The 15,891-nt window shown below is 41.1% G+C and overlaps 1 protein-coding gene and 2 non-coding genes across 5 annotated transcripts in view; all 3 read left to right on the forward strand.

Moving 5' to 3' along the window:
* LOC126405259 (cytoplasmic dynein 2 heavy chain 1) overlaps positions 1–15,891 on the forward strand; it is a 145,615-nt gene that overhangs the window by 99,759 nt on the left and 29,965 nt on the right. For all 3 annotated transcript variants that reach the window (XM_050068912.1, XM_050068929.1, XM_050068921.1), the window contains 5 exons: positions 2,147–2,307; positions 3,616–3,741; positions 10,452–10,562; positions 13,300–13,369; positions 13,719–13,804. In XM_050068912.1, the coding sequence (XP_049924869.1) occupies positions 2,147–2,307; positions 3,616–3,741; positions 10,452–10,562; positions 13,300–13,369; positions 13,719–13,804 (554 nt within the window). The remainder of the gene's footprint in view (positions 1–2,146; positions 2,308–3,615; positions 3,742–10,451; positions 10,563–13,299; positions 13,370–13,718; positions 13,805–15,891) is intronic.
* trnam-cau (transfer RNA methionine (anticodon CAU)) lies at positions 4,977–5,049 on the forward strand. Its single transcript has one exon. It is a non-coding gene; the product is annotated as a tRNA-Met (tRNA).
* trnat-agu (transfer RNA threonine (anticodon AGU)) lies at positions 12,970–13,043 on the forward strand. The gene has a single exon. It is a non-coding gene; the product is annotated as a tRNA-Thr (tRNA).

The raw sequence follows: 15,891 nt of genomic DNA on the forward strand, positions 1-15,891 counted from the left end.
GTCAAATATGAGAAAAATGTCTATTCAGGATCACGCAGTAGCCTGTGTATGTCTGTGACAGTGTGTTTTTCTTCTTTCTCGTCTTTGTGTATATGTGGCTACATGTACTCCTGAGTTCGTGGGTGTCAAACATCCCATCTCTCTCCTATTCTTTAAAGGTGTGTATCTGTGTGTCCATTAGAGCTCATGTACCAAAAGCACAAATGGCACTTTTGTTGTCCCTCTTCTTGTTTGTCTGGCAGTTCTAATGAAACACACAGTTACAGAATGCTGATAAAGAGATAGTCCTTGTACTCCTTGAACGCCAAGTGAACCCATTGATGAAGGTGTAGTGTGTGTATGAAAGTGCACGATGTGGGTGAGATTGTGTGTCTGAATGAGAGAGTGAGAGAAAGACAGACAGATGAAAAAAGAAGAACAGGGGAGAAGAAGATTTTGTGTGTATGTGTATGTGTTTTTGGCAGTAAATCAGTATGCTAATGAGGCATGGTCTGTAATCCTCTTACAGCTAATCTCACTCAATCCCCCCAGTCCAGGCCTGGGCACTGCTCACGCACACAGGCATGCCTGGGTGAACACAAACACACACACACACACACACACACACACTTGTGCTCACTCACTGGCTTGCTCACTCTACTTCTCAAAAAATAAAAACCCTCTTTCACATATGCATAAAAAGCATCTCTCTCTGTCTTTCAGTTATTTCTTTATCAATCATCTGGCTTAGATGACACCCTTTTTTGTTTTAACAATCAATCAGCTTTTAAATGCAAATGCATCCTGCCAATTTCTGTAATGTCAAGTGTTGTGCGCTACCAAGTGTCTGATCATTAATTCTTAGCCATTCAGTGTTTCCGCCACTAAGCAGCGTTTGAACTATAGGCAGACTGTGTCTTTTTCTAGGCTCCTCTCTGCCCTGATTGTGTGTCATAAAAGCCAAGGTGAACTTTGCTATTCAGAGACAGAGGATGCTGGTCTGCAGCACGAATACTGATTACCTGCCCGTGTCAAAGGTAGTTGTGTATGTATTTGTGCACGCGCACGTTCTGTAAATGCTCCCTTTTTTGCAGTCAGACATCACAAGCCATGTGGTCAGATGACTGTTTTTCTTAGTGTTGCCATGGTGATGCAGCAAAAGGTCGCTCCAAGATGTTCTCTACCAAGACCTTGCGCGCGTGCACGTATGTGTATTTCTTGTGCAGCAGATTGCATTTGGCAGCAGACACCAAAAGAATGTTCAGGCTGGGGCTGTCGTCTCAACCAGAAAAGACAGCACTGTGCGTGTGTGTGTGTGTGTGTGTGTGTGTGCGTGTGTGTGTGTGTGCGTGCGTGTGTGTGTGTGTGTGTGTGTCTCTGTACGCATGCGTGTGTGTGTCTGCAAGAGATATGTGCTGATATGTGTGAATAACGTCACAGCGGAATTTCCAGCCACTCACACTGTGTGAGCCTGTATCGCTGCTTGTGTGTCACTATTAACCCGTATCTGATATATCATTCACAATATTACAGCAGGATTAGACCCTAATGCTCAGTGAGGAAACGCACACATGCAGACACACACTTAGGCACATACACAAAGAGCCTTGCTTCCCAACACCAGGGGGCTGACAAGGTATTCTTCTGCTATGTGTGGTGAATACTGCTGCATACCTAGCACTCAGTATGCACAGCACATCATGCTCCTAATCTCTCTCACTCTGTCTCTTCCTCTTGTGCCCTCGCTCTCTTTCTCCATCAACGCCTCCCTTCTGCTCTCCCTCTTCTTCTGCTTTTTTTTCCTTCCCTTTTCCCCAACCTCCCTTCTCCATCACTCCCCTTAAGGCACTGTCTACCCCTCTCCGTTCAGGCCCCTCTGTCTCCCTGTCATCTTTTCCCACTTGATTTGTCTAGCCAGTCTGTGTCTTTTTCTTTCCCATCTACCTTAACCAAATGCCCCTTTGATGCTACTTACTATCATTTACCACCACCTCTTGTTTCCTGCTCCTTCGTTTCGCCTTTTATCTGTCCCCTCCTGGTGTACCCTCTCTGCGCACCATATCCAGTCATTTTGACTTTGAGTAGTATATCAACTTAAAATGTTGAAACACTCTTCACGGATCTGTCTTTCACACCCTTCATTATCTCCCTCTCCTCTTCTCTGCAGGTATGAAAGAGCTCTCCCCACCTCCTCTGAACCTGCGTCGTCTCTACACTGAGACTTTGGAATGGGAGCCCGTGTTGATCATCATCTCTCCAGGGGCAGACCCGTCCCAGGAGCTTGCGGAACTAGCAGCAGAAACCGTGGGCAGGGACAACTATCACGAGGTAGAGGATAACGGGTATAAATGGGAGAAGTCACAGCAGATTATCAAGTGCAAGGGAATGTTTCCAACAGAATACCAAGATCAGATCCACAGAGTGGTCTATTTTGCATCTCAAAGACAGAGCGCTACAAGAGCTATTCAGTGTTGTATTGAATAGCTTTTGGTGAGGTTCTGCCAGTAGAGTTCATCAATTGTAATATTTTATAATTACATATATTTCAAGATGTCTGAGAAAACTGCCTTTGCCCTTGACACACTTGCAGCTATTCAACTTGCGGTTTATAGTTCTTCAAGACCAATGCTGGTATTATTTTACCTTTTTGTAAGAAGTCTGAGACCCAAACCCACAAAGAAATGTAACTTACCAGGAAGTATCGTCAGTGTAGTCAGAGCCTTGACACTGAGCCTCTGCCCCCAGTCGACGGAACTCCACTGTCTTCAAAAGACTATTGAAAACACACACAAGAGCAATAGCATTGCTTTGCACGACATGTTCTTTCACTGCAGCTTGAATTGTACTTCCAATTTCCTTTCAGTTTTAAATGACTCTAACAAGACCCCTTACCACAAAAGATCACCATGTTTTTTACAACCTTCAAAATATAAATATATTTTTTTCGTTTTATAATTATAAAATACCATTTTAAAAGTTTTTAAGTATGCAGACCTTTCCACAATCATCTCACAGTTTTAGCACTCCCATTTATTTGACCATATAGCTAAGGAATGTTCAGTTAACAGATAATACGAATTTTTACTACTTCCATTGTAACTAACACCAACTGTATATATTCAGTAAATTTGAATTTATATAGCCCAATATCACAAATCACAATTTGCCTTAGGGGGCTTTACACCATACGACATCCTCTGTTCTTGGACCCTCACAGCGGATAAGGAAGAAGTACCCCAAGTAAACCTTTAACAAGGAAAAATAACACACACACACACACACACACACACACACACAAGTGAACCCATATATTGGGCACTGAAGTACATGCAGCGTTCCACTCATATGCTGCATATAACATTACTCGAAGTCAAATCAGTTCAATATAAATATAAATCAGATTGGTTCTGAGTTACTGGCCTCTGTGGGAAATCTATTGATAAAACTCACAATGGGAATCTCACTTTGCAAGTATTTCATTGTTTCTCCCGCTGAGGAGCTGGATGAATTCAAATACTGAATCAGATTATCTGCCCCCTAACTTCTGAGAAATTACAATGTAGAATCAAATTTTCCATCCCACTGCTTCTGTTTCTCGCCCCCTCCCACCTCTCCCCACTCCCTCTGTCTGTCTAGATCTCCATGGGTCAGGGACAGGCTGATGTGGCCTTAGCTACACTCAGAGAATGTTCTCGAAATGGAGACTGGCTTTGCCTGAAAAACCTTCACCTTGTCACTACATGGCTGCCGCTCCTGGAAAAAGTAGGTACTCTGTGTGTGGTAATGTCTTAGCGACTGGTGTTAATGTTTATGTGTGTATGTCTCTTCTGTATTCTCTGCAGTTTGTGCTTTATGGTTGAAACATTCTGCTATCTTTAATTATTGCATAGTAGCACCTGACATAGACCTTTATCGATCAATTTCTGGAGAGCGTGATCAAACTCACTGTGTTTACCCTACAGAGATTCTATGTGTTTGGATATGGATATGTGTCTGTCCACAATAGGATTGCATGAGTATGAGTTGCATTGCATCAACAATTTCTGTCACATATGTAACAGTAATTACTTTATAATTATATTATTCTGCAGCCACATCTGTGCAAAGCCAGGTTGACATCAGGAGCCATGGGTGTAGCTCAAAAACATGATGCAAGGACCCAGCAAGGGGACTATAACAAGTCCAAAACTAATATGATAAATCCATCATAACACTTCCAAAGTTAGTCCAAGAAAACGATCTGCAGGGAAACGTCCAATTTAATAAGTCCTGTAGGCCAAGTCCATGAAAACCATTCAAAGAGGAGAGTTGCACAAAGTTTACTTGATTATTTTGCAATACAATAAAATGCCAGACTAATGATTTTTTTCAATGTTACGTTTCTAATTGCGACCCTGTCTTCTTTGAATGGAAACATGCATCTCGGATAAGGCACCAGTTGGCACAGTGGCAACTCTACAAATACTAAGTCCATGAAAATAAATTGAAGAAAAGGGCCCACTGAAACAAGCACCTGTTAACATTATCTCAAGGCCACAGTGTCAGGAAGGTAGAGGAACTCCTCTGAATATAAAATAATCTCAAAGGAGCTTTAAACAAGATATCAAAGGGATGCTGGTTAGTCCTCAGGGAACAAATTCATGGTCCCAGCCTCTCCTCATTAGTGTGTTGCTCATATGGTGTCCCCTCCAGGTTGTGACCAGGCTTAACCCTGCCTACGTTTTTGTCTGAGTCATATTTTCTTGCTGGTGAACTGCTGGTTCCATATTATGGTGAATCAAAGTAAGAACTGGAGGGAAGGCAGCACATCAGTATCATCTGCACATGCACTTTATGTTTTGTTGTTGTCAGAAAATACAGTAATATTACCAGATAGTTCGTTAAAGCACATTTACAGTAAAATCATAGTTTCCACATTAGACTAAAGAAGAAAAACCAAGTCATATTACAGTTGCAACTGTGAGAAGTTGTTGTAATCATGAAGTAAAGCTTTTCACGCCTCGTTGGCGCAGTAGGCAGCGCGTCAGTCTCATAATCTGAAGGTCGTGAGCTCGAGCCTCACACGGGGCAGGTGTTTTAAAACCAGATGACAAAAAAAACAATGGAGAGGACACATGGGGTCTCATTCATGAAATGTGAGCAGAAGGAATTTGTGTGTAAACTGTTCGCAGACGGAAATTTACGTTTATGTCCGCATTCATCAATATTTTAGTAGCTCCAATCTTTTCGTAGCTACTGACAAAATCTACTCCTGCTCCTGACCACTCGTAATGCTTGTGTAAATTTAGTAAAGCACATAAATATTGCTTGTCACTATTGGAAATTACAATTTTAATTCGTATTGCGCTCTGTTATGTACACAATACACAGATGCCTTTGAAACACGTAATCTAAACATGACAAAATATTAAAAATATAACACATTTAGTTAAATTAGTTGGCAATTAGCAGGTTTAAGATCCAGATTAGGTTCATGATTGTGAATTATCTATGTAAATCGACTCAATAGATTACACGTTCTTTCTACATGTTGAATGATGATAATAAAAATATCCGTAAGGACAGCCAGATCACAGCCTCTTCGGCCTCGGTGCCTGGGTTCAGCAGGGGCAGTAGGTGGTGGAGCCACAAAGGAGCACGCGCCAGCTGAAAGAATTATTTGAGACAACACGTTTTGTTTTTTGTTTTTTTGTGGCTTTTTGATCAGTTGAATGAATAAATCTGATTTGAAAAATGTTTAATTTCCGTTGTATAAAACAGAACTTTAGGCTATTAAGATTCAAATAATTTGAAGACGATGCATACAAAACTGCTGTAGGCTATATATTATCCGTATCGTTTGTTAAAATAAATGTTAAATAGCTCTATATTCCCACAGCCATCACTGATTTAGAGTTTATCCATTACGCACAAAACATCTCTGGTTTCCGGTTCCCACTTCATTCAAAACCCCACAAATGAATCTTCTGTTTGTTTGGTGACCGCTGTATTTTTTTTGTGTGTGCTTATGCGTTTCTTTGCCTCCAGTTTCATATAAAACCATTTACGCTACACCTCTTACATGGTTCTTTGTACTACGGAGACAACATTAACAGCATCTGTTACCTCACTCCAGGCCTTCGCTTTGCCTGTCTCTGTCACACCACTACTAACTGAAGAAAATAAAATGTTTTTTCTTAAGTCCAAATCTGAGTTTCCCGCGGCGTTCCTGAATCCGGAGTAGGTTTTTAGTAGCGTAGGCTTTTATGTGCAAATCTACACACAGATTTACTCACTTTTCATGAATGAGACCCATGATACGTATTGCTGACAGTAGAATGCCAGTAAATTTGCATAAGAATGAGAAACATGCAACTGATGTTGACATATAACAGAGTCCAACAGAGGCCTCATGTGGGACAGTGTTCCTATAAAAAATGTGTCACCTCACAACAATACAGACTAGTGGAGATACAAACTACATACTTCCCAAAGGGGGGAGCCTGGAGGATGTGATGTACTTCAAGTGAGTGTGTAATTCCATGTTTCACCGGCTTGTCAGTGTTTATCTATAATATTACAACACGCTAAACACAAGAACACAAGAAGACATTCTGCTGGCTACCCAAATTTCCATATCTAAAATTGCCTTCCGTCCTTTGTCTGCACAAACACATTTTGCTCTCTACCTGTCGGCCCGTATTAGTCACTGTGCTGCTGTTTGTGCGGCTGTGTCTGTTACCCTGTGTGTTTGTTTATTTGTCTAACTTTTTGTACATACAGTAAGTGGGTTAATATGTGTCTTCCAGTTTCTTTGTGTTTATTTGTGTCTGTGTGCTCTTGCTGGGGTTTTGTTCAGTGCTGTGTCACTGTGGCAGGTCATATCTCACTTGGAGCCACAGCTGTTGGTAGTGATTGGCCTGTGTCTATGTGTGTGCCCTCACCTGTATGTGTGAGTGTGTTATTTTGTATGTGTGAGTGCATGTGCGTACCCTGGGGTTAGCCTGAGATCCCTCCTGTCCAGAGTTGTCTGTGCTCCTGGTGTGACTTAAACCATAGATTATTACAGCTCTCCTCTTCTACTCTTTTCCTTCCCCGTTCCACTCTTCTCACCTCTTGCTCCTCTCTCCTCCTGGTATCTAATTTCGTATTTTGTCCCTGTTTTTCCTCCATTTGTTTCCACCTTTCCCAGCTGGATTCTTCCCTGTTTATCTTATGTTGTATAAGTAAAACTCTCTGTCTGTTCCTCTTTTTCTCACTATTTCATTGTCTCGCTCTTTGCTCAGCAACCGATGAGGTTGCGGTCTCGGCAGTCGAGCTTGAAATGAAAAACTGACGCAACAAGGGGAACGAGGGAGGCAGGGAGCATAGGACAGAAAGAATGAAGATACAGTGGATGTAAAAGGAGGGAAAAGGGAAAGAATGAACTGAGCCCTCAGCAGGCAGGTGGAAATTCTGTGTTAGTATCTGCCTCTGTTTCTGTAGCCGCGTCCATCTGCTCGGTCTTACTGTATCTCTCAATGTTTCTAAATTTTTCCGGCTTCTTTTTGCCATCTGTCTCTCTAGTCCTCCCCTCCTTCACTGAACCAGTTGGTCAGTTAGAGAGAGGAGAGAGGAGGGAAGAGAGACAGCGAAGGAGAGCAGTTAGTGTTCATAATTGAAGTTGGCAGTGCAGATGTCCTCTCATCCCTGTCTACTCATATTCTTCCACTTGCACTGTTCTGTCTCTCATTTTTCATACCACCCACTCCATCCATCTACTTATGGATATATCTTCCTATCTACCACTCTAAATGTTTCTCTGTTTGCCCGTAACAATATAATGAAATAACAACGGATATATTTAGTTGCAGTGTTTTGTGTCATAATAAATAAATTAGATAATGTCCTTATAATTCATATCTATGAAAACATTGTGTTGTGATTGTATCAGGAGTTACTGTACCGTATGGTTCTTATCTCTGCAGCTTTCCAATCAGCGACAATTTTAAATAAAGCCTGTTGGGTTTGATTATCTGTCTGCGTATGAGTCAGTCTGAACAATATGGATATGTTCTGTCAAAGACAGATTTTGATGTGCAAACAGTAAAATAAATTTGTGCTCTCTCCCACTCTGTCCTTTGTCTTTATCTACCCATCTCTTCTTCATTGTCAGTGTTTCTGTCTTGGATCTTTTTGCAATACTGTCATTTGTTCCAGTGGAATTCTGGTTGACAAAACATAACACACACACACACACACACACACACACACACACACACACACACACACACACAATCAATGAGAGGCAGCAGTGTTTTCTTCGAGGGATGTCAGTTCCTGTGTTATTTGATTTTCTGTGATCATGTGTGCTTCCACGAGAATGAATTAGGTTCCAAATGATGCAGAAACACATTGATTACATTTCAGTGTGTGTGTGTGTGTGTGTGTGTGTGTGTGTGTGTGTGTGAGAGTACCCAATCAGATGACACAAGACCCTTAGGTGCCAGCTTGCTATTTTTAACCACAAGTCTTTGAGATGGATAGAAAGAGAGGAGGAAGGCATGTAAGAAGAGAAGTAAGAGATAGGAAGCTGGAAATTGAGATTAAGAGACAGCGATGGAGACAGTGAAAAGAAGAGATGCAGAGAGAGAGAAAGAAAGATGGGAACAAATAAAAAGAAGTGAGAATCTGTCCCTGTGCAGTGATTCTAATGGCGAAAGAATTACGTGAAAAAAGGAACCAAGAGGAAAAAAGGGAAATATTTTGTTTATCTACTTGATAGATACTATAGTGGTTGTTATCCTTATAGTTCATTGGACCACACTACATAAATAAAGTTGACTTAATATACCTGCATGTCTGCAAATATACATTTATGAAGAAATGTTTTCTCAGTAAAAAACATTGTTTGGCATGGTGCGGTTTAGTTACATCTATGCTCAGATAAATTTTCAGTTAAAGATTAGAAAGTTGCTTTTAGGGAATATGTGGGAGTCAGCAGATTCTTCCCTCCAAAGTTATGGATATGAAAAACTGCATTTAGTGCAGTATAAAGTTATTTCTCTACTCTTGTATGAACTTTGTGGTTAGCACTTTTACCTCACAGCAACAAGGCCGAGTGTTTAAAGGAGAAGTCCGGTATTTTGCACTTTGAGCCCCATTTCTGGGTTGTTTATGATGAAATAGAGTGGTTAAGACCAAAATTGTGATGATTGCTCATTTTCTGAGGATTTGGCTTTCCCCTGCCTGTCTTAACACTGCTGCCTATGGCCATGTGTGAACCTGTCCTAAAACCACCCTAAATGTTCATTTTCAGAGCCATGAAACTCACCCAGTGGTCAGTGGTGTTCGCTGATGTTCTGACATAAAAATCGTAGCAAACTGTGGTTTCCATCCATGTTTTCGCTGTTCATCCCGATTGTGGAACTATTTTTTCAGTTGCCTCACACCCGTGTGTAAACTTCCGCTTGATCGTTCGTTTGACCCTGAAGCGTTGTACACTCTAGCACACTTGATGGCGATAATGCTCCTTTATGTGGGTGTTGCCAACCGGCAGGAAACCATTGCAATGTAATGGGACACAGAAAAGAAGCATTAGAAGAGGGTTGGCTTTGTGTTCATAGGCATCGTACTGTGAAGGTTGTTTACAAGCGAGTAATCTATTATGCAGTTGTTTAAACGTTTTTGTTCGTTCTCGTTCTTCCTCCAGGAGCGCACACAGCACTGTTGAGCCGGCACTTTCGCTGAGCTAAAAGACTACAATGACTACAACATTGTCGTAAACAACCCCCTTTCTGTTTCCGGTGGCGGATTACTACCAACGGACAATGAGGCTTCCTATAGAAAACCAGTGGATTACACAAAATGTCAACTAAATCATCACGGAAACCACAGTTTACTGCGATTTTTATGTCAGAACATCAATGAACACCACAGACCACTCGGTGAGTTTCATGGCTTTGAAAACAAACGTTTAGGGTGGTTTTAGGACAGGTTCACACATGGCCATAGGCAGCAGTGTTAAGCCAGGCAGGGGAAAGCCAAATTCTCTGAAAAGGAGCAATTGTCACTGTTTTGGTCTTAACCACTCTATTTTATCATAAACAACCCAGAAATGGGGCTTAAAGTGCAAAAAACCCCGACTTCTCCTTTAAATCCATCCTACCTTTGTGGATGTACTGGGATACATCCCAGCCCTTTGCAACTCTACACAAGATTAGCAGTTTAGACAACTGATGGACCTACGCGATACAGTATCTGGGCAATGTGTGCAATGAAGTCTTCCCTAACTGTTCCAACTTATGAGTAAGTTTTATGTATTAGTCAGTATAGTTGTGTGTTTTTGCATATGTGTGTGTGGGTGGAGATGCATGTGGAAAGAAAGACCTCAGCTAGCACTTGTATTTACAGCCAGATATTACTGCACAAGCAGTCTGGTCTTATATCACTCTCATGTGGTGCTCTCTTCAAGTGTACAATGTGTCTCATGTGTGTCTGTCCTTCCTCCACAGGAGTTAAATGTGCTACATCCCAAACCAGGCTTCCGTCTGTGGCTGACAGCTGAAGTTCACCCCAGATTTCCACCCATACTGCTGCAGTCCAGTCTGAAGATCACGTACGAGGTACACACACACACACACACATTCCCCACCCCACACATACAGGCATAGAAACAATAACACCACAATACTCCCACAGTAGCTTACGAAGAAGTTTACTGTAGTATTGACCTACCTCGACTTTACTCGCAAATATGCACCCACACAGTTTTGCAGGCACACTGTGCACAAATGCTCTTTAATCTACATTTTGCTTTATTTATATACAGCGTTGAAACTTTTAATTTTCCCAAATATAGACCTTTGGTCTTTGCGGATTCCGTCAGAATGCAGTCGTGTTTGTCTCAGCCCCAGCGGGCCATGTTACTAGGTTACAGCATACTCACAAGAGTGTAGGATGTGTACTGTTTGTTTGAAATGTCAAGTGAATTCATGGAAGTTTGTGTTTCTTTAGTCCTCTGTATAATGGCTACAGACACAATGAAGCCACATTTACTGTACATTCGTAAGGAGACACAGAAACCTGCAGCTTGTGTGTTAGTGATGTGTGCTTTAGTGCTCAGTGTGTTTCTGATGGGAGTCATGCTCAAGGGGTTAGCTGCTTCGGCAGCCAAGCATGCTGCACAAACAGCCTGTATCTCTCTCTCTCTCTGTCTACCTGTTTTCTTTGCTGGCTTTCAGACACAGTCACACTCTTTCATGGACAAACTTATGGGCATACTTTATATGTCTGAACACACCCGTAGTGAAGTAACTGTGATATATTATTTCTGGACTGCAGGACAAGTGTCAAAGCTGATAGGCACACAGCATACATATAAACTGATACACGTATTTTGTTTTTGTCAGTGTGACTGTATTGGTATTGTACAGAGCTGAACTGTGAGAGTGTTGCTGAGGAGGCTCAAGGCATTCAGTTGATCCATGCAAGATATGTGTTGTAGTTGTAGTATTAATTATAATACTGTACTAGTGAATTTACAGTATGTGACATTACATACCACAACCAGCGAAAATGGCTAAAATGCAATGCATCCGTGTAGCAAAAATACAGTTAAAAAGCTACAGTCAGAGCAACTGTATTCCACTGACTATAGCTCCTCCACCAAACCCCAAATACCCACACTCAACTCCCCTTTACAGTTTAGTGTTGAAGCTTCAGAGAGTAAATATGTTTAGTGCCTTGCATTAGACTCGCAGTGTAAACCAACAGCTCAGACCTCTTATAGAGCAAATATTTAATTCTACAAATGTATTTTCAATGATAATGTACAGAGCCAGAATGAAGTAGCTTCATGTGAGAATAAAATAATAACGTCTTACTTCCTTGAGGGCAAATAAAAGCATAAGATGAACTTTCACTGATGCACAAATGGAAAACATTTCTACTGCAGCTGAAACAAGTGAAATTCAGACTGACTGTGGATGTACAACATAAAAAGTAATCCCATGGCAAATACACTTCATCTGCTGAGATTGGTAACATATGCAGGGATTGTTTTGCCAATTTTGGCAAATTTAGTACATATGCATTACTGGCTGTGTGTATTATCAAAACCACCAGATGGAGGTACCAAATGTTCAGCAAAGCTGATAATGTGCGAACTAATGTCAATGTATGCTTCTTGTTTTTATTATAAACAGAGCATAATGTTGCCAGAGGAATCAAATGTACAGAGAACTTGGTCTGAGATACAATATGTGCTGACTCATGTACCAACTAAAGTGCAGCATAACTCAGGAACATAGGTGGTAATCGTTACTGGGTGTTCAATCCTGACCAAGCAATATTTTTTCCAGTATATTTGTAGACTCTGTTTGTAATTCCCAGGGATACTAACGCTGAGCTACAAATGATATAAACAGCACAGTCTTTTGCATGCAATTCTCCAGTCCCTCTATAAGATATGATCTGCTCTTTCCTGTTCAGTGTCTCCGTATTGTCTGACCAGTCCAGTTTTTTTCTGTAGTTGTATGACAGTTTTGTAATGCGAGAAAGACTTTTTTACATTTGATCAAATGTTTACTGCTCCTGCATTCTGGGTTTACACTAGAACAACACAACATACTGTGAAACAAAACAACATGACACACATTCAACATTGCTTTCACAGCTTCTACTTGGTCTTGCCAAGAACACATAATTGATAAACAAAATACCGTTTTCTGGCCTGTCTGTGACTTTTCACATGTCACACCAGTCAAAAAAAAGAGCTGTAGAGCTGTGGTCATGGCTCAAGTTTACTGGGAATGGGAGTGTGTTTCCTATTTTTAGCAAATGTTTCCGCGTTTAAAAAAAAAAAACCTGCATGCATGCGCTAATTTCGGTGGAAAGAGGGTATCATATATCTGTGTCCAAGTAGTATCCCTTACCCTTTGTTTTACCAGTAGTCAGATATTTTGTTTTACATACCTACATTTGTTCTACAAACTCACTGTAATTTTGTCACAGTTTTTCTTGTTGCCACAGGGCGCTGTGGCTTAGTTGGTTAAAGCGCCTGTCTAGTAAACAGGAGATCCTGGGTTCAAATCCCAGCAGTGCCTTTTTTTTGTTTTTTGGTGCCACCCAGTGTGTCCTGTAGCATCTTCCCATGCAACACAGAAGTCTTTCATACATGTTCAAGGTCTCCCTGTGCTTTGCCATGTGCTTGTGTGACAGCACAATGTTTAGACCTTGCAATCTGAAAATACATGTGACATCTGAATGTTTGAGGGATTCCATTATAATAAAACCCTTTCTTTTCTCCCCTTTTTCCTTGTTTACCTTGTCCCTTCCCTGTCTGTCTGTCTCCATCTCCAGGCTCCTCCCGGGTTGAAGAAAAATCTGTTAAGAACATATGAGTCGTGGACTCCAGAGCAGATCAGTAAAGGTTGGCTCTTCTCTTCTCTTCCTTCCACACAATGCTATTTGTTACTGTAATCAGTGGTAGTGATATCAGTGCGTGATTAATTAGATCAGGCTATGAGTCCTGTAAATAAAGACACCCAGCAAGCTTGCAGGGTCTGGGACAAAAAATTAACAGCAGCAAACAACATGTCCAAAAAAGTTAAAAAGCCATCCACAGCAGAATAAAGCATGCTGGATTCTCCTCCCAGTCCTCCCTGTTGTATTTTGTTTGATGAATTATAAAAGATGCCTGCCCTCTGGGTTATAAAACATGAATGATTGCTTATCATAATTATTTTTGTTGTGACATGTTGTTGATTGTTTGTGTGCAGGAGGCGTCCTGGCCAGAGCCCAGTCTCTGTTCTGTCTGGCCTGGTTCCATGCTGTCTGCCAAGAGAGACGCAACTACATACCACAGGTAAAATACACAAACACCACAATGTGGTAAAAGTTCTGAAATTTCATCGCAGCACAATAAACTCAAATGTTCAGCGCTGAGACAACGACATTTTCCTGCCATTGGATCGAAGCTCTTTTATGAATGCTACTAGCATTAGCTTCTGTCGTATGTAAACACTTCACACTGATAATTGTAGCATGATAATATGTTTGAATGCCATTTAAAATAACAAGCTTTTTGTTATTTTTTTACTTGTAAAACCCAAAGATGTATTTGCACACACCCACACAAACAGCATATGACCTTTTCCACACTGATTATCACAGGTACGTAATTATTGGGAAGTGTAGTTCATATTTACAGCACACATCTATACATTACACAGCTATATAAATGCATAGTTTATTTATTTCCTGGCCAGTTAATGACTCGTACAAAACACACACATTGATATCCACAGGGAAGAACAACAACAACACTGACATAAAAAGTCATTGTCTGAGCGCTGACACCCACAGACAGAGAAAAAAACTGCCTGAGAGATCAGTTTTCTTTGTCCTTACTGACCAGCAAAGATAGCAAACGTGTTTGCTCTTTGTGCTGTGCCTCTGGCAGTGTCTGTATGTACGTGTGTGTGCAACTGTGAATATAAGCCTTTGCCGTAAACTTGCCTGCTGGTCGACATGCACACAATGCACACAACACAAAACACAATATATAAAACAGCCCCCACATTGGTGAGGCTCCAGAGCAGCCGCTTCCACCTGATAATTTTCAGGCACACTGCCTGGAGACCAAAGGGTCTGTCAGTCAGGATAGTGGAAGCGTGGGAAATACAAGATGCCGTACACTGTCAAGGGATTTAAAAAAAAAAAAAGGAGTCAACTGAAAATGGATTTCATTGACCTACTGAATATGATAGTAGTTGTTGCTCATTTTGTTTTGTTAAACTGACAAGTATCTCAGCTTTACAGTAACAGTCTCACAACAGCTTTAAATATATCCACATGGTGTGTTTCACCTGTGCCAGAATCAGCTCAAAATGTTGAAAGACTAAAACCCTCATTTGAACTACAGCTCTGGTGATAAATCATCCTCTCACAACAAGATAGAGGGTGTATAGAATGACATCATTTGAATCCCTGTAGAGAAAACCAGACTATTTATTTTCTCAGTTGAAACCCGAGGCAGTGATGACTCAGCACAAAATAAATAACAAATCAAAAAACACTGAGGGAAATGATGCTGAACAATAGCGTTATTAGACTATTGGGACCCACGTGTCCAAAACACCACAGCTTTTGTAAATACTGAAATCTGATTTACAAAATGAAATGTATAATCTTTGTGTCAACATCTTTAAAAAAACAGTTTAGTTGCTGTTTGTAAGTCGATGAGAAAATTACTTAAACCTCTGCAAAAGTGAAACCATAAGTTCAGTTTGAACTTCTCTCTTATGCTCGTTTTTTGTTTATTTCTGTCACTTCTCATGTGTACATCAGAGTGTAAGAATATGAATACCTTTCAGAGAAGTCTGTCTGACAGCGTGCTCAGTTATCCCCATATTTAAACGATTATCATGGCTCCCCACTCTCGATGACAGGACGGTTTTCTCCCTACCTTGGACAGCTATAAACACTTTCCAGCATGGTCTGACGACATGTTGCACAGCACAAACCAGTTTGTTTTGGGCATAAGCCTGGAATGCTCATGCACAGTGACTAATAAAGAATAGGAAGGAACACAATTAAGTCCGCTGAGTAAAGCTTCTGGAGTCTGTGGCTTTTGTTTATAAGCTGGTTTGCTTGTGTTTGAGGAGTCCAGGCTAATCAAATACAGAGATGCAGAGACATTTTTTACACTGGAAAAATATGATGTGGTTGCACCCGTAATTACTCGATACTTGCTGCAGTTTGCTGTGTCATGTTTCCACTTGTCAACATAAGCGGTTGCTCTTACAGTTTGGTAGCGAGCGTGGCTGAGTCTGGAGATGCACTGGGACTCATTTGTCTTTGCGTGTATTGCAGTGATGCCTCAGAGTGGTGTGTCTAATCGAATGATACGACACGCCTGCACTTACAGCAGGAAGGTATCTCTTTTTGTCT

Source organism: Epinephelus moara, chromosome 2, assembly GCF_006386435.1.
Source record: "Epinephelus moara isolate mb chromosome 2, YSFRI_EMoa_1.0, whole genome shotgun sequence".
In the NCBI taxonomy this organism is placed as follows: Eukaryota; Metazoa; Chordata; class Actinopteri; order Perciformes; family Serranidae; genus Epinephelus; species Epinephelus moara.